This window comes from Meles meles, chromosome 1, assembly GCF_922984935.1.
Source record: "Meles meles chromosome 1, mMelMel3.1 paternal haplotype, whole genome shotgun sequence".
Lineage (NCBI taxonomy): Eukaryota > Metazoa > Chordata > Mammalia > Carnivora > Mustelidae > Meles > Meles meles.
The window spans coordinates 138,512,371-138,539,194 of record NC_060066.1 but is presented as its reverse complement, the minus strand read 5'-3'; the positions used below and the strand labels follow the sequence as shown (position 1 = coordinate 138,539,194).

The following is a 26,824-nucleotide window of genomic DNA, read 5'->3' as shown; positions in this document are numbered from 1 at the left end:
TACTTAAAGGAGCTCTAAGTGGTACATGTGAGTAGCCTTACAACATCCTCAAAAGATAAGAAAAATATACAATTCCCATGAACAGAGCTTATAGAAAAAATCCTCAGAACCTCAATTGTATTGAGAGTACACAATGCATTAAAAATTAAAAAATGGTAGCAAGAACTCTAACTCAAATTATCCCGAACAGAACATTTAGAACTTGATTAGAACAATACGATGTGTCACACACACTTCCCACATTCCTCTTTTCTAGATGAACCCAATGCGTGGTGCTACTTCCCAAATCTACTGTGGAGGTTTCCGGGGCTTCGGCATGATGCTCAGTCAGTAGGGAGTCAGCTACCCACAGAACAGATTGTTCCACAGGCCCCACTGGCCCAGCAGTTTGCAGTACATAAGGAAGTAATTAGTATTATCTAACACTAATTGCTTCACAGGCAGGAATGAACAACTCCAGTTAAAAGCTTGCTCAGTCTTTTCTAGCTTCTCCTCATTTTATCAAAATGTTCTTATTTCCTATGCTTTGTGCACTCATTGATTCATTTGGCAGATACTAAATGGCCAGTATGTGTATGGCACTTGGGTAGATCCATCTTTCCCAAAGTATGGGAATACCTAAGAAATGTTAAGAAATAAGAAAATTTTTACCTATAGCTTACATGCTCATTTTCATGGGTATTGAAAACATAATTTCACATTGAAGATGTTAGGGTGAAGCCAGTTTTTTGTTGTTGTTGTTGTGTTTTTTTGTGGTTTTTTTTTTAGATTTAAAGAAAAATAATTAAACAGTAATCCAGATAGTATATCAACACTGCAAGAACTGTGAAAACAGAACACATAAATATTTATTTGGGAACTGCCACTAGGTAATGAAAAGACTTCAAATGCAAACTAGTACGGAATTTGTCCTCAAGAACTTCAGTTTAACAGGTGCACAAAGATAACAGACAGATGTAAACGTCTGTGGGAGGCGCAGGGGAGCACTTCTGGCTGGGCAGAACTAAGGTGACAAGGGCAGGGAGAGCCCTAAGAGAAATGTCAAAGCAGGGGAGGGAATATGGAGAGGTGTGGGGAACATTTAATTCAGATGGAGCTGAGGAAATGTATAAAATACAGAGAAATAAAATTAGAAAGGTAGACTGGGGCCAGATCTCAACGGGCCATGAAAGCCAAGCTTAACCAATCAGTGGCAACTGAAAGAACAGCATGTAATACATGTCATGGAGATGTGACCATGGCTTGTCTCCTGATAAATAATGGGTACATCAATTTCTGGCATATCAAGTATCTCTTAAATCACATTAATGCACTGATTTATTAAATCCACCCCGATTATCTCACTTATTTGCCCAAAAGAATATATATCATAATAGAGCTTAAAACAAAATCCCAATTTTGGATCGCATTCCAACTTTTATATATATGGTATTGTTACTGAATTCCCAAGAAGTATCTCACAAAGTAAGGAAATTAAACTTTAGTCCTCAAACCAAGCATCCCAGATCTAAAGAATTTGTTCCGTGGGTTTGTTCCCAGCTCAGAGGCCCTCAATAAACACTTGTTGAGTTTGGGGTCTACTTTAACCATAATCAATGAATCAGGTAACTACTGTAAGTTATTTGCCTTGAGAACTTTTAGAAGGATGAGCTCACTGGGCCTGGTAATTCTGGTCCTGGCTATATGCAAAAATCTTTATCTCCAACCCTTAGTTCTCTCCAGTACATGAAATAAGTCTGACAGTCTTCTCTTTCTCTCTTTTACTATCCCTAAAGAAAAACAACTCTGACATTCTCCACCCTAGGAATGTCTTCTTGGGATGCCCACCTAAGTCTTGGCAAGAACTAACAATAAGTTTCCAATACACACCTGAAATGATCTTGGGTCATGATCTCTACAATCTTCTTTTTGAAAAAGCAAGCAAGTAAGCTCCAAGTAAGCTCTTGGTAAGTAGCTTTGGAATGAAAATATGATGGTCTGATTAAAAAAAAAAAAAAAAAAAAGATTTGTTGCTTGCCATCAGGGAGAAGTAATTAATTATCCTTGCCTACGAAATAGAAAAAAGTAACTTTCACTATAAACTACAAACACCAATGCTTCCTGATCTTGTATTCCTTTCATTATGATATTCATTCATTTGTGGGGAAAAGAAAGTTCTGCTCTCTTACTTTGGGATTCAGTTTCCCCATAAATGGAGAAGCTAGACCAAAGCCTATAGATATTTGAGCAACTTTAAGACAGATCCCTAGGAATGGATGCAGCTGACAAGAAAAAAATGGCCTGATGTGACTGAGTCATCTATTCAGAAATGCCAGGTCACACTAAATGATTTGTGTACTCAATTATAAGACTGACAAATTTAGTTTAATCTGACAAAGTGAACACAAAAGAACAGAAGATTTTTCTTCTTTCAAGAACTGAAAATATTCCAAAATGAATTTATTGAACTTTTCAGACCAGTGTGAACATGCTTTAGGGAATTTCTTTCCTTCATTTTTTCTTCTTTTTAAATTTTTACTATAACTTTGGGTCAGTATATGCCCTGCAGTCCTTTATACTTGGCAGAAGCAAAACAAATCATGAAGTACTCAAAGCTAAACCTAAGGTTAAGTCAAGAGTTATAGTGGTCTTCTAAAATAGGTAGTGTTGACAAGACAATAGTCATAAAACAAGATTATGTTAATTAATATAAATTAACAAGAGTTAATTTATCTGGTTTTGTTAATTTCTTCTAGACATACTTTTCAATGAGAGAGCTTCTTCATGATTTATACTGCATTTCAGGGAGACTGGCAGATTTTTCTATTTTCTATTGAAATACAGAACTTCCAATAAATAAAAATACGATTTTAAAACAAAAGAGTCATGGAAACAACATTATTATACTGTCAAGTTCTAAAAACACTATTTTTCTGGGCTAATCCTCCTTAATAAAGACAATGGCTGCTCTTGATTAAATCATAAATCACTAGGCTGAGAACAAGTCTCAGTCACTATAATTGACTCGTTTGGTGACTGGGAATTCTTTCAGGCCAATGGGTAATGTCCCAAATGGTCACTGTTAGGCACACTGGCCAGCTCTGGATCCAAGGTGCAAAATTACGAAGTTCTCTCATTTTTCCTCCAGTTTTTTTTACTTCTTCCTGCCACTTTTTTCCCCAAATATTTTACTGGCTATTCCAGAAGCAAAAGAAAAGGGAGAGCAGTGAACTTAGAATCAGTATACTTGGTTACTGCGAGCAGGGGTGATAAAATTCTGCAAGAAGCAAAAGGGTAAGACACAAAATGAAATTTGTGTAATACAACCACTGATTTTTAGTGACAGAAGAGATTTTAGAGATATTCTACTCCAAATACTTGTTGTAAATGAGGAAATTGAAGCCCAGAGAGAGACTGGCATGCCCAAGTTGCACAGCTGATTCTGGCATCACTGGGACTAGTACCCAAATAACCATTCCAGCTATCTAGCTTCTACTTATCCTGCTAATAGAACTGTATCTCTCCTTACAGAACTGATTCTCTGCTTTTGGGAAAGAAGGCCTTCCCTAGTCTTCAGAATTCAGGGCCAGCACTTTTTACCATTGGATAAAAGAACACAGAAACATATGAAACAACTTCGCCCTCTGCAAAGCATCACATGATCTGACCCTGAACCAACGCCATCCCCTACTGCTTTTCCTCCTTGCTCACTCTAGTCCAGCTACCCAGCCTCCTTACTTACCTCTAACAGGCTTCTTCCAAGCTTAGGGCTTTGACCTCATCAGGCCCTTTATCTGGCCCATTCTTCCCTTGGATCTGTGCATGGCTCATTTCCATCATTAAAGTCTCTGTTCAAGTATACCTCCTCAAAGAAGCCTTTCCCAACCACCCTAACAACAACCCTTCTTATCACTTGAATGAGTACTCTGTGTTCAAAACCACATAAGCACTGAGAAAGCTGAAACTCTGCCTTATTTACCACTGTATCTCTAGTCCTAGGACAATGCCTGCACATGGTAAACACTCAGACATTTTTAGAATGAATCAATGTATCGATGTATCAAAGACAAAGGACATAAGAATCAACACATGGGGTAGGGGCGCCTGGGTGGCTCAGTGGGTTAGAGCTTCCTGGGATCGAGCCCCACATCGGGCTCTCTGCTCAGCGAGGAGCCTGCTTCCCCCTCTCTCTGTGCCTGCCTCTCTGCCTACTTGTGATCTCTGTCTGTCAAATAAATAAACAAAATCTTAAAAAAAAAAAAAAGCTCATCTCTTTAAAACAACAACAACAACAACATATGGGGTAGACTCCACAACATGATGCTGAGAAATCCCTCCATTTATGCTTTTATATAAAATTGAAGGGAAAAGAAGGCAGCTGTAGATACAGAAAGTTAAATCCTGTTGGCTTCTACCGAAAGCGTATCTGCAAGGCATTTCTGATAAAAGGTCATTGCCAATAAAACAAAAAGAACTTTCAGCCTCCTTGAAACATGCAAGAATTCAAGATCAAGTCATAATATATTTCAAAGTTCACCTGATTCTGCCAGCAGGAGCCCCACAGTGCTGAATTTTTGGGCATGTGAATGATATATTGTTTTATTGAAACATTTTCCAAGATTGCTTTCCAAATTCAACTCCATGGTCTTTTTATCCCTAAAGGGCAAAACACTAACCTGTTTCCAAGCTCTTTGGTAATATTTTGGCAGAGATAATCCAGTAGAGAGAGTTGTTTGTAAAGAACAGAACTATTGTTAGTAACAGGACACCCTAACCTGCCCCTCTCTCTAAGCTCTTAACCTATAGAGGACAACCCAACTATTTATATGTAATACTCACCAGATGGCTCTTTCACTGTAGTTCAAAGACTCACTCCCAATAGCACTGAGTCAACAAACAACACCGGAAGCAGTACTTAAGCTCATGGTTAAAGAGAGCAGAGAGGCTGAGATCATCTAAGTGGGAGGAAGAGCAGGGGGAGAACTCACTATCCACTCTATCTTTGCTACCTTTGGCAAATTCTCAAGACTGGGGATGTCGAGTCTGCCGATGCCTGGCACTGTGCCTGACAATAGCAGGTGTTTAATAAATACTGATTTACTGATTGAATAAATGGCTAAAGCTTGGGAAAACCCACCTCGCCCAGGGCCCACTCACTGCACACTGACCCCATCTCCAGGAAGTATGTGATGCAGACTCAAGCTTGGGCTAGCCAACTACTTCCTAGCTCCCAACCGAGGGAAGAGAAATCTCTCTCAGCCTCAATTTCTATGCCTGTAAACTAGAACTCAGAAGTCCTTTGCAGGGGTGTTGAGAAAGCTGAGCAAAATGCCAGTTTTCATAATTCTCTATGAAGCAGCTTGCCAGTGTTCGGTTTTGGCCCTGATTTGAGTGGTACCGATACCTCCTGCTTACAGGTCTTTGGACCACGAAGCAGGATGACAAACCTAGGACATCTGCATACCTGATCCTCGGCCACCTGGCTTCCTGATGAAGAACTCAAAGTTCTTCTGCCTTTTCCCAGCCTTTCCCTCAACATTGGGGATTTGGGTCTCATTAAAGACCAGGCGCAAAAGACAGAACTCGGGCAGCACAAATTCAACCATCACCACAGATTTCTTCGCACAAGGCTAACCTGGGCGGGCCTAGCTCTTAACATCCTAAATTTTACTGCAATTCTGGGGACATCAGAATCCAAACAAGAATGGTCCTGAGAATACCACATTCATTCCACACCTAACTAACCCCAACACTTCATCTACTCGCAGGTGAGTCCCCAAATTGCATAACAGAAACTCAGTCACCTGACTTTCCATCGGGAATATGCCTCCAGAGAAAAAGGCACCGGGAAAGTGGTAAAGCCATGAAGTCCTTCCCGGGCAGCTGAAGTCACCAGATTATGAGGTAAAGCTAGAGGTTTTCTCCAATCTGTGGCTGGGAGGTTTGAGACAAACATTTTATCTTTAGAGGTCAATCTAAATTGCCTCTTCCAGTGTTAAAGATTATATCCATTCATCTAGCTTTGAAGACCAGCGTACACGGTTGAGCCCATTCTCCCACCATTAACATCAACAGGCAAGGCTATCAGCCACAAGCTTTCACAGCTGCCAAGGTACTTGCTGTCCTCAACGTATTTCAGACTCCTCAGCTCGGCTCTATTTTATTTACCAGCCTCCTCCCCTAGTCATGGAAAATTCTCCCTCTAGACCTTAGCCAAACCACATCCCTATTTCAAACCTCTCCAAATTCTCACCTCCAAAAAACGTTGCCAGGCTAACACACCTGACTCCAATTACTCCAGCAACACGCCTCCCCCAGCCCCACATCCTTCCAACATGCCTGATTCGTTAGCACTTATGTGTTTATCTCGGCCCAGCTGTACTTGATTAAGTCTATTTGGTTACGTTTTTATCATGCGTGTTTAGGGCAATAATATGTTTCTATGTCTTTGTCCTTTCTGTTACAGGTGTTGTTCTCTGCCCTGTGCTGCACATCCAAGCACGAGCTCCATGAGCTCCTGCCTTCCTCGCTCCCACGATGCTTTGCACGGCGTCTATCAAGGCTGCTGCGGGTAACTGTCCAGCTGCCTGGGTCTAATTACGTGAGGACGGGCCTTCGCTCAGGCAAACTAAAATGATTGGTTTCTCTAGTCTTCTGTACTTCATTAAATAAAAGAGAGGGGGGAGATTCTTTGTGTGTACTCTGTCCGGATAAAACAGTAGAACTGTTTAGAAAATCACGAAATTTCTATTACATGAGGCAATAAGATCTAAGCAGTGAAACTCAAAAGCATCTTCCCAAGTATTTTGAGGCCAGATTTGTCCCAGATCTGTACATCCTACTTAATCCAGGTTCTCTTTCAAAAAAAGAAAAAAACAAAACAAAACAAAAAAACCCCACATACATAAGAAGGTATCAGATACCCTTAGTTTACATTTCAGTTATTAGGAGGTTTCTACTGGATGGTGAGGGTTTCTTTAAAGATATTTTCTAGTTTAACAATTCCAGAAACACTTTTATTCTACATTTCAATTGGTATTTTGTACTAAAGTCTGTACTTTCAGTCTGGAGGAGTGGACTAACTATATTTAAAAATGTAACCTTAACTCTCAATGCAGACTTAAAAAAAAAGAAAAAAAGAAGAGAAGAAAAGAAACCCAAAACACTGAAGTGAAAGGAGTATTAGATCTCATTCTGCCCAACCTTTTTCATTGACAAATGAAGAAATTGAGACTCCTATGGTTCTACAGATTTGGGGTTTGAATGAAAAAGATCCTGATCTAGAACAATTCAGTATTCTGTTTCCACACTTTGAAACCTGAATTAGGAAACATTACTTTATGACTGAGCCAAACATACTAATATGAATAACCAGACTTTCCAGAAAATATAACTATTTCGAAAATAAAATTCCCCCCCAAAAAATGGCTAACAGTTTATTGAATAAAACTAAACTTGTTAAAATCACCATATGCACTTGTTCATTCAAGCATTTATTTCACATATATTTATATGTTCTTACTATATGCTGGGCATGTTCTAATTCCTGGTGATCTCAGTGCACAAAGTAAGACATCTCATGGATATTCTGGTGGAAGGGACAGACAATAAACACGTCTAAACATAAATATCAGGTGCTATTTTAACAGTGATAGGAGTTATTTTAATAGAGTAAAATCAAATTTGGAGACAGCAGGGGTGAGAATGGCTATTTTAAATGAGGTGGTCAGTGAAGGCCTCTCTGCAGAGGTAACAGCCGGGCAGGGACTGGATGAAGGGAGGGAGACGTGCTGCAGGCAGAAGACAGGAGGCTGGAGTGTGCTGTGAGCCTCTGGGGCCAACAAGTGCACCCACTGAGACTGGTATGAGGTGGGAGAGGGTGTGACCACTGTAGTCGGGGCTGGGGACTGTATTCTAAGTGTCATGGGACACAGGGAGTTACTAACGAGTTTTGTTAGCAGACTTTAGTTTTAAAAAGCTGACTGAGGCTGCTGTGCGGAGAATAGATCTTATTAGTTAATAATGACAGCAGCTAACACTCACTGAGTGCTTCTTAAAGCCTGAGCACTGTTCAAAGCACTTTTCACATTTTAACTACTTTATTGTCATGGTATCTGTGAAGCAGATACTGTTATTTAAAAACCTGCCCAGAGCCACAGAGCTCATAAATAGCGTAGTGAAGCCTCCAACACAGGCACTCTAGCTCCAGCGGACCCTGCCCTCTGAAGGGTCTGGGGAGTTCACTGAGTCTCAAACAAAGCTGTGATGGTGGCTCTACAGTCTCCTGGAGGTGGTGGTGGGGACTGGTGTTGGGGGTGGTGGTGTCAAGCAGAGGCAGATTCAGAATCTGTTTTTATAGTAGAACAAACAAGACTGGATGTGACATCTGAGAAAACGTAGGAGGTCATGGATAACGCCAATGTTTTTGGCCTTGGCAACTGAGTGACAGTGTCTTTTACAGTGTCTGTTCACAAGCAGTGAACAACACGGGGTCAGGAGAACTACATCCAACTCAAGATAATCTTCCAAGCTAATGAGACACAGGGAGAGTATCGGCAATTTGTGGTTGCTGTAACAAACTACTAAAAGCTTGATGGCTTAAAACAACAGAAACATATTCTCTCACAGTCCTGGAGGCCAGACATCCAAGACCAGTCTGAGCCAAATCAGATCTCTGAGCCCAAATGAAGGTGTCGGCAGAGCTGTGCTTCCTCCAGAGGCTCAAGGACACCATTCTCTCCTGGCCTCTTCCAGCCTCTCACAGCTGTTATTTCTTGGCTTGTGGTCCCATCGCTCCCTTCTTGGCCTCCACAGTCATGTGGCCGTCTCCCCTTCTGTCTAAGTCCAATCTGTCCTACAGGGACACATGTGATTGCATTGAGAGGCTACCTGGATAATCCAGGACAATCTTCTCACCTCCAAATCCTTCAATCAGCCACATTTGCAAAGACTTGCTCTATAAACCATTCACAGAGGAACATCTTGAGGAACAGGATGTGGGCACATCTCTGAGAGGCATTATTTAGCCTATCACAGGTGCGGATAAAGAATTAGCAAAATGGGGGCGCCTGGGTGGCTCAGTGGATTAAGCCGCTGCCTTCGGCTCAGGTCATGATCTCACGGTCCTGGGATCGAGCCCTGCGTCGGGCTCTCTGCTCCGCAGGGAGCCTGCTTCCTCCTCTCTCTCTGCCTGCCTCTCTGCCTACTTGTGATCTCTCTCTCTGTCAAATAAATAAAAAAAAAAAATAATAATAAAATCTTTAAAAAAAAAAGAATTAGCAAAATGTATCCCTCCTTTCCGTGAGAATTTGGGTTTTCTGTTAACTCTCTTAACTCTGTAACCCCCGTAATCTAAAATAATTTGTCAAGTACAATAAAAGGCAAGTTCCTTATAGTGAAAAATTATCCTTAACTGGGAAATTGTACTAGGATTGGAAAGATTAAAAATACGGGCTAGGGGGGCGCCTGGGTGGCTCAGCGGGTTAAAGCCTCTGCCTTCAGCTCAGGTCATGATCCCAGGGTCCTGGGATCGAGCCCCGCATCGGGCTCTCTGCTTGGCTGGGAGCCTGCTTCCTCCTCTCTCTCTCTCTGCCTACTTGTAATCTCTGTCTGTCAAATAAATAAATCTTTAAAAAAAAAATAATAATACGGGCTAGGAAGAGAGATCTGGGGACTTCCCTGAGAGCAAGTAACTCTTACAAGTTGAGCACGTCCTTCATGGGCACCACGGAAATTATTCCTATGAGCATAGCTGCCTACTAGCTCCTGGGAGGTATAACATTTCTAAACCAGGGCAAGACATACACACACACACACACACACACACACACACAAACACACACACACACATACCCATGTAGGTCTCTCGGCGTTTGAGTGATCAAGTGGAGAGCTCTGGGTGGCTACACAAGCTGATGTGTAGGCAGCCACAAGGCATCCAAAAAAGAGGAACGCCATGCTGCCTGCTACAAGCTATGGTCCCTACCCTGTATCCTTTGAAGTAGGCTAAAGCCACCTGTGCCCTGTGACAGTCTCTTGGGTCTGAATGTTTATTTGAACCCAAGAAGACCCCCTGGGTGTCTATTACCACATGTAATACAGATCTTATTTCAGCTTCATTTCATTTCCATTTCTTCCTCCACCAAACCCTTTAACACAGTTACCAGCAAGGAAAAGGAGCAGAGCCTTTGTTCCATTAGTCGTCTTCTGGTGGTCTCACTATAAGCAGCAGAATGGCTAAAAGAGGCAAAGAGAAAGGAAAACTGGGAAAATACAAATTAATAAATCCACAAAAACTGAGCTGACTGCTCCCTCGAGGAGGAGAAGTGAGCAGTACCTTCAGATGAATAGGTCATGCTTCCTGCACCAGGCCTTCAAGAGGCCTCCCCTGCAAGATTAAATACAAAGTCCCAACCCACATCTCTGCTGGAAATGTGCAAGTGGACTCATTACTCAGAGCCAAGATAAAGGATAAATCTTTATGAGTACCGTAAGTATGAGTCATAAAAAATAGGAAACACATGTAGGACATATACAGTCATAGGACCGCGCCAGGGAAAGTGTTTAGGAAATGTATATAAAAACACACAGCAAAAACAGGACTGAGTATTACCCCTGTACACAGCTCCAAAACACAACCAAAAAACTCAGAGCAAGTCAGGGGTCCAGATTACTTTGGTCTCTAATAAACAGAGGTCATTTCCCTATTTGAAAATAAGCTGGGTTTTTTTTCCTTTTTTCGTTTTTTTAATAAAAAAAGGAGGAGAATGGAATCAAGAAAAAGTAACTTGGAGGAGGCTCTGAAAGATTTTATGATTTGGGAAATTTGAACAGCTTCCAACTAAAACACTGGGAATTAGATATTTACAGCACTGAAAACGAACAAAAAATCTTTTCAGGGAAAGACTTGTTCACAATGGCGGTATAACCATTTCATTTACATTCTCACTATCTTAACAGCAATGATAAGGGGAGAAAAAGAGTGGAATCTTCAACCGCTATGAAAGCAGGAAACAAAACAGCAACACATGCACTAACATACAAAAAGCAATAAAGGGCCAGCATTCAAGTTTCTAAGGGGTGCTGGGCTCCACAGAAAGAACTAATGGTGGGGAACAGGCAGAGCCCTCTGGCTAATGGCAAAAGATAAAAATTGGGGTGGGGGGGTGTTTCAGAATATCAGGGAGAGCAAATGGCCCCCTTAAGTCCTCCAGGGCCAGATGACAGAGGCAAAGTGCCCAAGCCTGACTAATCATTAGAAATTAAATTCTTGGGGTGCCTGGGTGGCTCAGTGGTTAAGCCTCTGCCTCTGGCTCCAGTTGTGATCTCAAGGTCCTGGGATCAAGCCCCAAATCAGGATCTCTGTTCAGCAGGGGGCCTGCTTCTCCCTCTCTCTCTGCCTGTCTCTCTGCCTACTTGTGGTTCTCTCTGTCAAATAAATAAATAAAATCTTAAAAAAAAATTAAATTCTTCAATCGCCTTTGATTTTGAAAGGCCCTCACATTTGAGATTCAAAGTGGCAAGCCAAGGAGACACCCTAAATGCCCATAAATCTCATACCAAAGCATGCAGGTGCATGTCCAAACAGACCTTTAGCTCCCTTAGACTTGAGCTTTTTTCTGTAGCTTCAGAAACTACTGATACCCAAGGAAAGCACTACCTGCATGTCTTTCCCCTGGAGCTTGAGAGGAGTCGGAGAGGAATGAGTATTGTTTTTAAACTTCTTAAGTGTTAAATTTACCGACGACTTCAAGCAAACCAATGCTCTCTAAGCAGCTTTTTGGAGGTAGAAATCTCAATTCAACATCCGCCTTACAGAATGACCCAACTTCAGAGCACTGAAAGATCACCCCCCCCCCCCCCCCCCACAGCACGGCTACAACTAAGAAATATGATCTCCCATTTTCTGTCCACCTCCCATTTTGCAGTCTTCTTGGCAGTGGCCATAGCTCTTTTTTCCTCTCTCCCAAGGCACCTGGCACCTGTACTCACATCAGCAGGAGTGAGGCCACACTTGCCAAGTATACTCACCTCTTAAGATTATGAATGTGGCTTCCACTTAAATCAGCACACAGATATTGAGTACCTACCTATGTGCCCAGTGCTAGGCACATAAAACCTACAGCCACATCACCAACTTGCTGTAGCAGATTCAGAATCAGATGAGTGTACACATGTATCAACAAAGAGAAATTAAACTTTCATGTGCACAACGTGGAATTTGGGCTTCGGGCAAGAATTAGGCTATTGCGGCGATCCCAGATCCTATGGCTGACTCTCTTTGGCTCATTGTTAGACCCAGTAACATCTAATCTAGTCTTTCCATCTTCAGAAGAAGCCAAATCATACCTGCAATGTGCCTCTCTTCCCCCAAAGGATGTAAAAATTCTAGATTCAGCCAAAGGACTCTTCAGTTTAGGTGAAAAATGCCATTAAAAAAAAAAAAACAGTATTGCAGGATGTCTTGGACTAGAATTCAGACAATACCAGATGACTGTGAGCAAGGAACCATTCCCAGGAGTCAAAAGCATAGCCATTTCAACAGAGCTTTAGCACTCTAAATCAGAAGGGCACTCAGAGCAAAATCCCATCAGGATATTTAAGAATGGTGATCGATAAACTTATAAAAGCCAATTCATTAAAAATAATCTTTTTCAATCCCATTCTTCAGAGGTTAAAAGAGCTATCTAGTTTCTGGGCATTGATACTTTAGCCTTTCAGGTAAGACCAAGTTGCTCAGAGAAAGGACTATTTTAATTAACTACCAGTTTAGCTAAGGTGCCCTGGCAGTCTGGAAAGGAAAGGACAGAGCACACACACATTTGCAGTGGAAGTTGAAGAAGCAGGTCTTCCAAACACAGATTCGGATTCCTGCGTCTTTAAGAACAGACCCTCATAAATGGATTGCTTCTGCTGGACACCATGCTCTAAATAAACAGACTCTTCTGGCCGACACACAACTTCCTGTAGGGTTCTGGTGGGTAAAGCTTGAAAAGGCTGCCAAATCCAATGACCAGCAGCTTTTGAGCTGACTTAGAAAACAAGCTACAAAGACTTGAGTCCAGAGTAAACAAAGGAAAAAGCCACATTAAACAGGGAACAAATTACTATACAGGCGGGGATATTTTAAGTGCTCACTGAGCAAAAAAACAGGATAAAAAAGATCACGTTATTAGGTATTTAACAGTACAGGGTAGAGTAAAATGCCCTCTCTCCACTGGTGGAATCAAGGTTAATTAATTCCAGCAATGTTAAGACCTGGCTGGGAATCATCCTCCTACATCATGTGGACAGATCATTCGTAAGGGTCTAACTGCAAACCTGGCTCAGATCGTATGACCTACCCGAGGGAGCAGCGTGAAGTCAAAAACCATTTATAGCTTTTTACCCAGCTGAGGGCAAGGACTAACTAGTTTACCAGCGGATGACTAAAATCTCTGAGTAAAGAAAAATGTAACCAAAACTCAGAAACGGACTGGGCCAAGACTGACACTGAGCCCTGGATACTTGAGAGTAAACTGCAGAATGAAGCTCAATCAGGAAAAAGAAATCAACGCTGTAATACAAAAAGAAGGACACCCGCTTAGCTATAGTGGTTAAGAGGGACCTGAGGACAAAACACCAAGTCCATGGACATAATGCAAATCCAATAAAGGCACACTGTGGAAAAGAGGAGTAGCGTGGGGCACGTGGGCAGCTCAGTCAGTTAAGCATCCGACTCTTGATCTCTGCTCAGGTCATATCTCGGGGTCGTGAGATCCAGCTACTTACCCAGCTACTTGCCCAGCAGGTAGTCTGCTGGAGATTCTCTCTCCCTCTCCCTCTGCCCTCTCTTTCACTCAATCTCTCTCTAAAATAAATCAATAAACTTTTAAAAAGAAAAAGGGAGTAGCTTAAGAAGACTTACAGTGATACTTCAAATAACATCCTTAGTCTCATTCAAGAACCCAATACACACAATGCAAAATAGGTCCAAGACTTGGTTCCTGCCCCTAAGGAGTCCACACACCAGCTGGGTGTGCAACATTAACACACACGATTCAGCCCCAAATAATACAAGAAAATACATAATCCCATACTCTGAGGAGGTACAGACTTGTGGCGGGGGAGGGGGGGTGGGTGGAGGGGATTCAGAGCAATCTTTAGAAGAAAGGGAGAGGGAGGAGGGTAAAGGATCATGGAGGGGTTCAGCACAGACTGAGTTGAGAGAGAAGTTCAGGTGGAATTAGGAAAAAATGGATGCACCTCACCAGCAAAGGTCATGAGTGAGATTCGGGAATGTGCTCTTAAGCATCTCTAAGGGATTCTGAAGCAGAGGATTCACATACCACACAAAGTTGGAGAGATACAGGGTTAGTCCAAACCCTCACTCATGCAGCCTTTCCACTCATCTTTTACTTTTTTTAAAGATTTTTATTTGCGTGAGAGAGAGAGAGAGAGAGAGAGAGAGCACAAGCAGAGGAGAGGGGTAGAAGGAGAAGCAGACTCTACCCTGAGCAGGGTGCATGACATGGGGCTCGATCCCAGAACCCTGGGATCATGACCTGAGCTGAAGGCAGACACTTAACCGACTAAGCCTCCCAGGTGCCCCTCATCTTCCACTTTCAAACCCCAGCCCACCCCAGCTCCCACTGTTCCCATCACTGTCCCCATCCTCTAACCCAGTGATTGACAAGCTTTCTCTGCAAATGGCTAGATCATAAACCTTTCAGGCTTTGTCACACCACTCAACTCTGCCATTACAGTAATTAAGAAGCCACAGACAATATATAAATGAATGGACATGGCTATATTCCAATAAACTTTATTTACAAAAAAAAAAAAAAAACAAACCCACAAAACACTATTTACAAAAACAGGCATCAGAGTGGTGAATGAATAAGCAAAATATGGTATGGCCATCCAATGGAATACTCTTCAGGAATAAAAAGGAATGAAAAAACTAAGACATGCTACAACATGGGTGAATCTCAAATGCATTGTTAAATGAAAGAAGCCATTCATAAAAGTCACATTTACTATATGATTCCATCTACAGAAAATGCCCCAAACAGGCAAATCTATCAAGAAATAAAGCTGACTGGTGGTTGTCTAGGGCCGGGGGTAGGACCACAAGCAATGGGGAGTGACTGCTGGTGGGTACAAAGTTTCTTTCTGGAGTGCTAAAAGTAAACTTTATGGTATATAAATTTTGTACATACAAAACAGGCAGCAGGCAGAATTTGGCCCAAAGGCCACAGTTTTGTACTCCTTGAACTGTATCCCGGTGACACCGTGTACATAGAGGAACTTTGTTCTACATGTGGTTTCTGCTTTTCCCTCTGTGTATACTGAGGCCTTTCTCCTCCTCTACTCAAAAACTTGTACTTGACTTTCTAGCCCTTTATTAAATGCTCTCTTCTGGGAATCCTCCCCTCACCTGCAGATAGAATTACCACTCCCTCTGTTGGGCTCCTGCAAAATTTTTTTAATTTTGGAACACATTATGGTCATAGTAATTGTCACACTGCATTAAATTTATTGGCCCTTAATCCTCAGTAAGTGCTGAAGACATAAACATGAGTTAGAATGCAGCAGGACGTCTACCTAGCACACAGTAGGCTCTCAATGCATAACTCACCAAATGTGTCTATCGATGAATGAATTATGAGGTAATATGCAGAGAAAATTGTTCTAAGAAGTGGTCCAAAAGTTAGACTGAAAACAATCAGTCCCAGGAAACTGGTTTCAAAAGCTGCAGGGTTAAGTAGAGAAGAACACAGAAATTCAAGAGACATTTCAGAGGAAATGTCAATAAAACTCGGTGACTGACCACTACAGAATTTGAAAGGGATGAGTAAATCCAAGATGGTTCAAAAGTCCCAAGACAGATGGTAGCAGTGACACTGATGGGCAGGGAAGCTGGGCAGATAACCAACTTCCCTGCTGGAAGGAGAAGACGGGTTTAACTTCAGTTGCAAAGGTATAAAAAGGGCTACTATTTGATTGTTTACCGTGTGCCAGGCACATATGGCAGCCCTCTGTGCCATATGGACATCTCTCACTCCTCAGTAAACTCTCCAAAGAACTGCCACTATCATCTCCATTCCACAGATGAGGAAGGAGGCTGAGAGAATGAAGTAACTCACCCCGAGGCACATGCTGGGCAAGTGACTGAGATTACGGCCACGCAGAACCCTACGAGTATAGCTACTCCTCCACAGCGCGTCTCAGGCACCTGCAAGCTTGATGGAAGACCTGAGAGGCAGGGTTCTCTGGAACCCTGACAGGAGCTCCACTGCTGAAGCCTGGAGAGAGCACTGGGAGTCTTTTGCATGGAGGAGACAACACAAACCCTGAAAACAGACAAGCTGCCTCAGAGACAAGAGACAGGAAAACGAAGGCCAAAGACTACACTCCAGGCAAGAAACCCTGAGAAGGAACAAAAAGCAGGGAAAGAAACGGAAAAACAGATACAAAGGTAGAAGGAGAACCAGGCTAAGGTATCATCCTGAAGCCCAGAAGGAGATGCCAGAAAAGGGAGGACAGAAAAAAGAGCTGAGGAGGAAAAAAGTAGGGGAAGGCGCTATGGGAGAAAGAGCTTTGCCAAAGGAGAGGACCCCTGGGCTCCAGTCCGGCACTGGCACCACCTTCTTGTTTGACAGTGAATAGTCGCCACGGCACTCCCCGGCCCTGGTCTCCTCTGTCAGGTGGTTAAAACCAGATTGCCCCCAGTCTTAGCAACCCAGTAGCTGGTCAGAAGGGCATCCTCAGAGAGAAGCTCAGGAGAACAGAAGTCAGGCTGCAGGAAGGAAAGAGGGGAGAGGCAGGACACACACATGTTCACTCATTCAAGAAATTGGAGAGACAAGGGTGAGAGAAATATAATGGTGTGTGGAGCTATGATCAGCAGGGCCAAGTTCATGCATGGCCTCTTCACCGTGGAAGAAAGAAAAGTAAAATAATGAAACACGCTAATTTTCACAGAAATACTCAGAGAACGCACTGGGGAAACAACTGAAAGCGATATGAAACATTTCTGCAGAATGTGAGTATTAAATCAGAGATATTAGCCGTAAATTTCTTTTTATTCTCAAACAAAATGTCAACAGAGCAGATAAGCAATGAAAACAAGAGAGTACAAGTTGGAGATTTGGATACTCTGCGCACACAAGCTGGACGTTTGCCCAATCAGCACATCTGGGTCTCAGATTTGTAGACCTGCTTACTTTGGTCTACTGCTTTTTAAAATGCTCTCCAAAATGCCCCTCAAGCAAAAAGTCACATTTTCAAATGTGGAGGATGGCCCTGAAAAAGCATTTTCTAACAACATTTTTGGAAAATTACAATTTTTTAGACGTCGATGAGTTTCCATGGCAACTACAGGATGGTTCGGGGCTGTAGCCCTAACCTCCAAAAGCACAAACACCACACTGGCTAGAAAAGGCTGCTGCTGAACAAATTTCAGAGGGGGTCAAGGCAGTCTCTTCTCCAGACTGGGGAGGAGGCAACAGCGAGAGGCTTTTTCAGTCTGTCCTCTCCCAACCAGTCGAGAATACAACCCGGCATTGCCTCCTGCCAAAATGGCAAAGTCCAACCAGGCTCCATCCCTCTGGTGGGGCCAGGAGCTGTGCTTTCTAAGGGCAATTTTATAGCATGTGGACATTACTGTGATAAATGACAGGGTTTAAGTGATGTGGCCAGCCAGGATCTTGGTAGCAATGTTGTAACTTCTTTGCTTAGTTTGTGTCCTCATTTGTCTGCTAAGCCCTGATGTTTACTATTATTGCTCTCGTTTCTGCTTTCACTTTTTCTAGAAGTCCCTAACTGGGTTTTTGGAGAGTTCTTACTTGAGAGTTAGCTGTAGTTTTCCGATTCAACATCTTGCCCCAACATGTCAAAAACCACCCTCGACTAGTGTGGTTAGTTCTAAACTGGCCAGCATGGTCCTCCGCTGAGCCAGCAACCGTATCTGGTAGCCTTGCTGTCCCCAACAGTGCTCCTCTATCCAGTCCTGGCCTAGCACCCACATTCTGCCCAGCAGGGTGTCAGCATTTAATAGGCACTGAGTAGCTTCCTCTGAGTGAAGGGGCGGCTCCCTGAAAATGATGTGACTGGCCTACTTATTTAGGACCTCCAATCCTACGTGACAGTCAGATTCAGTTGTCTTTCAAGTTAATGAAATAACTTCCATAGCAACACTCAGATGAATTGAGAAATGTGTCCCTTGCTATCAGTTTAACTTTTGGATATATCTACTGTAGGTCTGCAACAAAATGGTCCGTTCAGAGGCAATCTCGCCGAAAAGGCTGGAATGCTTTCCAAAGCAACCTCCATTTAAACAAACACCAGGCAGCGTTTATGCATGGAAGGTATCTGTTTAGGAACTAAACTTCACCAATATACAGTGTGTGTGTGTGTGTGTGCGTGTGTGTGTGAGAGCAGTTTACTCTGACACTTGCTAAGCATACACTACATGTAAGATCTCTGAAACACTAATAGCCTTGAGTTTATTTGGATTTTTTCCTGCACATACACAGGTCTAGGATTAGAAAGTCATTCATGAATAACTGCAGTGGGAAAAATGCCCCAGACAGAGAAGGAATGCGGCTGGTGTGCTACTGTTCAGTGTTCACTGGGTACTTCTGCTCTCACACAGGTAGTCTCCTCCTCCAAGAAGCCAGTCTTGAAATTCTCTATCAGTTCTTTTAGAAGTGAGGAGTAAAGTTAAGACAACAGCCCATTCCCCCTACCCCTGCACTGTTCTGTCTATATTTTAATAACTAAGGGGGAAGAGAGAAGCTGTCTACCTACTAATATTGTAGAAACAGAGGGAAGATTGTGAACAAGCAGTTAAGTAGACTGGTAGTAGCGATCTCCAAAATGTTTAATCCCTGAACTTCTAGATACCTCCAAGTGAGCAAAAAAGCCATCAATTCAGATGTCAAAGCCCACATACTAACGCGTCTGTGTTTCATTCAAAGGAGGAAGAGTCCTTTAATGTGTTTGTTCTCCCTTCTCATACGGCCCAAGCAAGTTTGGTTACAACGAGTCACGGACTGCAAGCAGAGAACAGGTGGGTTACTTGTGTGAAGGCAGCTCAAAGCCTTATGGGGGAGGAGGGGAGGAAATAATCAACTATGAAAGACAGATGGGAGGTGGCATTTAGTGTGGCCGTTAACAACCACGGAGAGAACAGGGGATCCTTGGCTCCTGGCTTTTTATAATTACTAACACTTGATGTGCTCATCTTTCTAAACGAGAAAGGAAAAAAGACAGCAAGAGGCCAACCTTAAAGCAGTGCCCCCAAAGCTACAAGGGAGGGAATGAAAACGGACTGGGAGCCCTGGAATGAGCTGTCACAAGCCTATGCAGGAAACCCAAGCCCTCAGCGGGAGACTAGCTGGCTCACTGAACAGGTGGACTCAAGCAAGACTGGTTAGCAGGTTTCACAGCCCGGAACAAGGCGAGAGCTAATGGTCGAAAGGAAGTGGACTGGAAGGGCAGGGACAGCTTGGACTGTCGAGTCCAAAAGACCCAGCGTCCACTGCCTCCCTGAGCCACGCTGCTTTGCTTGGGGACAGGGAGGGCTGGCAGGGAGGACACAAGTCCCCACGAGGTGGCCAGGCCCCCAGGAGGCACGTCACACCACCGCCACTGTGGCCGTTCCTGTAACGTGGTGGGCAAGGGAACTGCAAAGAGGCAAGCAGAACAGTATTTCAGATAAATGTGTTTACTTCCTTCTCTTTCTCCCAACTGTGGTCTTTCCTGCCCTCAAAAGAAGCAGGAAAGGAACAACTTTAGGCCATAGTCCTCGCGAAGGTACAAAGCAAAAGTGACTTGGAGCCACATGTGTGATTAACCACACATCCCACTTGGCCCTGCCTGCCAAGAAGCCTGGATCCACATTTCATAGTCGGTCGTACCGACCACATTAACCTGGACGGCTCACAACTACACTTTTCTTTCTTCTTTGTCCTCATTTTGCATTTCTGCTTATACTGTTGACATGTCTATTGTGAGCCCATCCCGAGCCCTTGCAGCGGAATGAGGCAGAGAATATGCAAATACACGGAAGTAGGAAGGGTTCTGAACTTTCTGGGGGATAAAGTTATTAAACCCGGGCCCTTTCCCAGGACAATGGAGCCTTCCAGATCTTTCCTCCATACAGCCAGTTACCGGCACACCCATTAACAGTTGCTGCTGTACTGTCAGGACAAATACATAAATTTAAACACCGTGTCCTTTATACACGTAGGTAATGCTAACTAGGGGCTTACCCTCAGCAGCTTTTCATGGTAAACAGGCAATTAGATAAGTCAGAAATAGAAAAGACACATCACCACATAAAAGCAGGTCGCAATAAAAATTAGATAGGAAACAAAATTATTGCCACTCCAGCAACTAATGAAAGTATGTTATTGTAAATAAGCCTCTGTCGCCTTATTACCCACCCTCAGGAATCAGGAAACACCCTGAGGGCCCAAACTCTGGGGGGAGGGGCGGATTTTACTTTGAAGTCAAAGAGCAAGAGGAGCTGGTTTTTATAGGATGAAAATGATGACACCAATGCCCGTTTATTCTTAAAGACAGAACTGATCTCTCCGGCTGTTTACGGTCTTCTGCCCTTCTGTCGCCAGAGAGTCTTTTTCAAGTTTCCTGTTCACTTCCAGGCCTGTTGTTTCCAAAACCAATGATTACAAATGAGAGGTGTGGTCTCAGATGAAAAATACAATTATAGGTCTCTGGGCTGTCCTGAGGGGAACCCAGCAGGGAGGCCAATGGCAAAACAGTGCTTTGCTACAGAAGACTTTGTATATACATCACTGTAACAAGCGAGTTTCTGATACAAATCCTCTGCTGGCCTATAAAATTGTTTATCTAACTTAAGCGCAACTGTTTCCCCCAATCTTGTCAACCTGCTGTGGTTATTACTTCCAGGTGTAGGATCTGTCACCTCCCCCACACAGGAAAAGCAGCAGCTTCTCCTCAGCAGGAAAACCTGAAGACTCTTGGGAGGTAGGAATTTAGTAAAATGTTAGAGAAATATTGTGAATGTTGATTCACAATAGATCTTACTGCAGATCCTGCACCAGTAACAAGCTGGGGGGAAAAGGATGGATTTAGTAATTCCCTCCCATTTGAGGAGGACATGGTGGAAAACAACTATCTTGGTCATCGGAGTCCAAGTCAATTATACCTGGGAACCAATATGGCATTCCCTTTGCTAATGTATGAGCAATGACCTTATTTCACTTTGAAAAATATTTGCCTTTGATATTCAGTGGAGACATATAGAAAGGGTACCTCTGGTCCTCCCACTATCACCCCAAAATAGATCAGCTGTGATTTTTAGCACAAACCATGTAATAGCATAGCTATAAATACAAAGTTATCCACTGAAAACAATAGAGAAAGTAAGGTGACTTTAGGTTGCAAGAGGAAGCAATCCTGGTTTAAAAAAAAAAAAGGTAAAAAAAAAAAGGTGAATACAGTCAAGGTAAACTTTATTGGCTAATTAGAATACTAACAGGTTGAATTACTGTTTTTTAACCAGCTTTTCTGAGATAAAATTCACATACCATAAAACCACCCACCCATTTAAAACGCCATCCAGTGGTTTTTAGTATATTCACATTTATCAATGGTGTTTAGTATATTCATATGCAATGGGGGAACCATCACCACAATTTAATTTTAGACCCGAAGAAACCCTGTACTCATTAACAGTCAACGCGCACTTCTCCCTTTTGCCCTTCAGCCCTCAGCAACCACTAACTCACTTTCTATCTCTATAAATCTGTCTATTCTGGACATTTCACACAAATGGATTCACATAATATGTGGTCTTTTGTGTCTGTCTTCTTTCACTTAGCATCATGGTTCCTTCACCAGCAGCACGTGTCAGTATTTCATTCCTTCTTATTGCCCAGTAACATTCATTGTGTGGACAGACCACATTTTATTTACCCACTCATCAACAGATAGGTTGTTTCCACTTTTTAACCACTATGAATAACACTGCCATGAGCATCCGCAGACAAATTTTCATGCAGACATACGTTATCCTTTCTCTTGGGTATATACTCAGAGAAGTAGAATTGCTGGGTCATATAGTTCAAGAGATTTTAAAAACTGCACAACTGCACAGTCTTACAAGAAGAAGGTGAGAAAGATTTAATATTTCTCCAACCCCATTTTACCATCCAGAAACAATCTCTCTTTGCTTCTCTTTTCATTCTCTCATGGCCCAACTGCTCGTATTGTCCTCTACGCTCACTCTCTATACATAAAATAGTCCAAGGTTTACTATGTGAGAGCAGCTCAGAGCCACATGGAATTTCCAAAGACCACATATCCCAACATCTTGTTTTCAAACAGGGTTGAAGTACAACCATCTAATTCTTAGAAAGTCCCCAAAGAAAGAAACAACGCAACTGCCCTTAGGTGCTCAGTACCCAAAATATCTTCAAATCACTAACCGCAAATCACTAACGCCAAATCATACCTATACTATATAAATACTGAAGAAAGGAGAAGAACGTTTAGGTTTTTAAGCAAGTCTTGGAGACTGTCCCCTCTAGACCCTACCTCTTTACTCCCTCGCTGGACATACTATGTCCCTGGATGCCAGCTAGTTTGATGTGTCCTCTGTACTGCTGCGAACGCTTTAATCTGACACCGACATGCAAGTGTGGGAGAACTCTGCGGTCATTCCTAGGGGTATCTTTCTTTTGCTTCAACAGTCGTATTTGAATCTATTTTCACAGGCAACAACAGTAACGCACAATTTAACATCCAGAATCTCTGCTGTTGCTGCTTCTGTAATAGCTCGAACTTTCCTCTTCCTTCTTGGTTCCTCTGAGAGAGCACATATAAAATGAGTAATTATCGCTGCTAAAGAATTGCTGGAGTCAGCAATGCTTCAGAGGAACTGCATTTCCTCCTCCTCCTTTCCCGCCCATCACAGTCTCCCCCATACGTTAAGAATTAAAGACACATGACCAGGATAGAGAAAATCTGCCTTGGAAGAGGTGTTGCAGCCACCGTGGCAAGCAACCAAAAGTATTAACAGTAATTTCCAGCGGAGCTGAAAAGGTTAGATGATTTGTCTTTGAAATGAACCAACTCGGCACACTTTCATGAGATTAAAATCAGTTTGCTTTTCCTTCTGGACACCTCACCTCTCCTATTCCTACTCTCCCCAAAAGGCTGAGTGGTTCAGGCACATAAACAAACAGTTCTGGAAATTAACTTCCCTGACCACAAGAAAACTCGAAGATAAGTTCCACTCTGCATTAGTTTTCCTACGCTTCGCTGTGATCAGGATTTATTGTGGCTTCTCTCTCCCTGGAGAGAGAACACCTGAATGATAACATTTCTGACACACAGAAGCTTAAAAACAGAAAGAATGACAACTGTGTGTGATCTTAAAAGAAGTATGATGACTATTACCCAGAATCTAGGTCATTTCTGAGCCACAGGAAAGAGGAGGCCATTTTTCTCTTATGGTGATGACCCTGTGCAAGTGAGTTATTTCTGCTGTCACCTGTAAAATGAGGATAACAACAGGACTTCATCGGGTAAGTGTATGAGTGCTTCAAACAGGGCTGAGGACAGGTGAAATACCAAGGCACTAGGAGCTTGGTTCATCACCATCACCACCACCTAGACACCTAGACCACCACTACCACGGCTATCTTCAAGAAGCTGCCTAGATAGCTTAAGGACAACCCCCAGGGCTTTTCATGCAAGGACAAAATACTGCCATCTTTACTCGAATGCTCCCATTTCCATTGATTCATCCTGCAGGAGCAACCAGTTCATAAGACAAAGCAAAGAAAGAAGACAGGTCACAGAAGAGGATGAGAAAGGTATTTTACAATAACAGAAAAACAGCACCTTATTTTGTTTTTTCACAGCCATGTTTCAAAGATGAAATCCATAAGAACATTCTTTCCAATATGGGAAGCCAGGAAAGTTATGAAGCTGAAAAATCTCTTTATTTAGAAAGGATTCCTAGAGTTGCCCAGTCCGGAGAGCAATCTGTTATTTGAAATCCCTCTCTTGAGTGTACATTGTGTCCTCCTCAGACTAATATTCATATGTAAGCATACTTGTTAAACCTGGGGTGGGGGGGGTGGGGAGTGGGGAGGACTCTTTGTCCTGATTAGTGTCTTTACAAGCTTAGAGGGGCAGGGAGTAGAAAGCCAGGACCTGCACCTACCTCTCCCTGGGGCTGGCCGAGCCCAGGGTCAGCAGCACGGAGGTTCAGGACGTGCACTTCCTGGGGCAGCCCTGTTGTACCTCTGCTCGCACACCCTGACAAGACAGTGAAGCTCTCCATGAAGGCCTGGACCGGATGCGAGGCATTGACAGGCGACAACTCACACTGGGCACTGGGCTCTGGACCTGCAGAGGGAATCACAAACCAAATCCCTCAGAAACAGCAATGAATTGTGCCACAGTTAAATTAATTATCCTAGACGATCCAGCCATGGCCAGTCCACCAGAAGAACCTCTCCAGGTAAGTTGTTTCCGAACTCAATGGCAAAAAAGCTTAGCCTAGTCTAAAACCACCAATCTCTAAATTCCTTTTAGATGATTCTGATGTGTACTTGATTATGTAAATTCCCTTTTAGACACACAAGTCACGAATGTATTCCTCTGGATGGAGGAAACCTCCCATTTGACATCTGTGTTCAATTCTTCCTTCCTCTCTTAGGAAAAAAAAGAAAGAAAGAAATGGAATAAGTTGCCTAAAGCCCAATGGTAGTATGAATAAATAATATTTAACAACCAAAATTTCACCCAAAAAGTATAAGATATAGTCCCTAACCTCTAAGCATGCCCTGCCTTCTTAGAGAGAGCAAAACCACCTTAAGAACAACAGAAAACAAGATGTAATGAACGGGGGCAGCTGGGGCCTGCGTTGTATAGCAAAGTTTGGGCCAGAAAGCAGGAAAAAAATCCTTCCAAGAAAGGGAGAAGCATATGAGTAGAGCCTCAAATAGAAAAAGTAGAACCCTGGTCACACTTGGCTCCTGCTTCCTCATTCTCCCTTTCTCCAATAATCAGAACCTAAATCCTAACACCCATTCCTGCCCATCCCTCCCTCCTAGGGTCCTCATTGCCTCTGTCTCTAGGCGACTACCCATCTTCCTAAAGGGATACTCAAGCATCCAGCTCTCCAAGCCACCTTTCATGCAAGACCGACCAACTCACCCAGCATGCTCAGTGGGATGGTCGCTCCCCATACGAATGCCTGTCCCTCCCATCTCTGCCGGCATGTCTGTCCCTTACGGACTGCTGGCCTGAAAATAAAGCCCAAGCTCCCTAACCAAGCACATAAGGCCTTTCCTCACAACTCCCTTCCTCTCTCTCCAGCCTCCCCCCACCCCACTCCATCAACCGCAATGCCTTCTCCAAAGATACCACGATGTGTCTTAACTGCACATCTTTATTCAAGCTTGTTTCCTTCCCCCAAATTCCTGTTCCACTCCAACTTTGCCCCACAACAAACAACCCAGGATGAGAGAAGTACTCTTCCTCCGTCCTCACAGAACTTCTCTGCCCATCTCAGCAACTTCTACACTGTAAGGACCATCTGTCTACATCTGTCTCTGCTAGTCTGGTGTGACCTCCCAGACGGTGGGCTACTCATCTTTGTATCCTTAGCACCCATCATAGCACCTGGCAGGTACAAGATGCTCAAAAAATAATTGGGACATGAATCACTGAGCTTTAAAATAAATTGCTCCCTCCCTGATTGGTGATTAGGGCACCATTCTGGGGACTTGGATTTAGCAGTAGGGGACTAAGAGGGGAATGACTGAGGTACAATCCCACGTGGGCCTCACTGCACACTGGCTGGATGACTGATAGAGAGGGACATCCAAGAAGAAGGAGGAACCACGATAGTCCTCTACAAGTTTGGTGTTGTCTCCATTTGATACCTGCGGAGACTGGGACTTGAACAAACAGCATCCACTAAACCACAGCCTCCCAAGCAGAACCCAATGAAAGACCTGGACACACTCCAATTAGTTCTTCCTGACTTCTACATATTAAAAGTGCTCTCCAGGATCACAGCCCCAGTGTAAAATGCAAATGCCGTTCAGAACCAGGCAATCCTGCACCCCCACTGCTAGACCATAAGCAGACACCCTGCCTGGTGTGCCAAGTCTATTTCAGAACTCACGGAAATTATCGAGGCTGATAAAAGTTATCTGGTCTGACATGAAGTATGTACCTTCTCAAATAATCACTGCTGCTCTCTGTGCTGCTGTACTGTGCCCAGCTGCTTTCTGAGAAACAGAGGTGGTGAAGGAAGATGTCACAGTGGCAAAAGGCAGGACGTACTGGACCTCTGATTCTCGGAAGTCTTGCTGTAGGGCGAACAGTATGAGCAGGTGCTCCCCCTACTGTTGTTTCCCCTTCAGGCCTCCCCAACCACAGTGGGCTGCAGGTGTACTTGGCACCCCAGAGCTCCAGAGTCTCCTACTCCTACTCAACTTTGGGAACACACTCAACTCTGGGGAACTGGTTTCACAGCTTCGTGCCATGAATGTGCCTTTATCACAAATTAAGCCCAAATAAGAATGCTTTTCAAGGTGGGGGGATGGGTGAATTAGGTGATGGGGATTAAGGAGGTCACTTGTGGTGATGCTTGGAAGTGCTGAGTCACTATACTTACACCTGAAACGAATACTACATTGCATGTTAATTAACTGAAATTGAAACAAAAACTTAAAAAGGAGCACCTGGCTGGCTCAGTCAGTACAGCATCTGACTCTTTTTTTTTTTTTTAGATTTTATTTATTTGACAGAGAGAGATCACAAGTAGATAGAGAGGCAGGCAGAGAGA

The 26,824-nt window shown here is 43.2% G+C and overlaps 1 protein-coding gene across 2 annotated transcripts in view; it reads right to left on the bottom strand.

The window, feature by feature from the left end:
* The window catches only part of TGFBR3 (transforming growth factor beta receptor 3), a 201,858-nt gene that overhangs the window by 93,320 nt on the left and 81,714 nt on the right, over positions 1 to 26,824 (bottom strand). For both annotated transcript variants that reach the window (XM_046015836.1, XM_046015830.1), the window contains exon 3: positions 24,185 to 24,369. In XM_046015836.1, the coding sequence (XP_045871792.1) occupies positions 24,185 to 24,369 (185 nt within the window). The remainder of the gene's footprint in view (positions 1 to 24,184; positions 24,370 to 26,824) is intronic.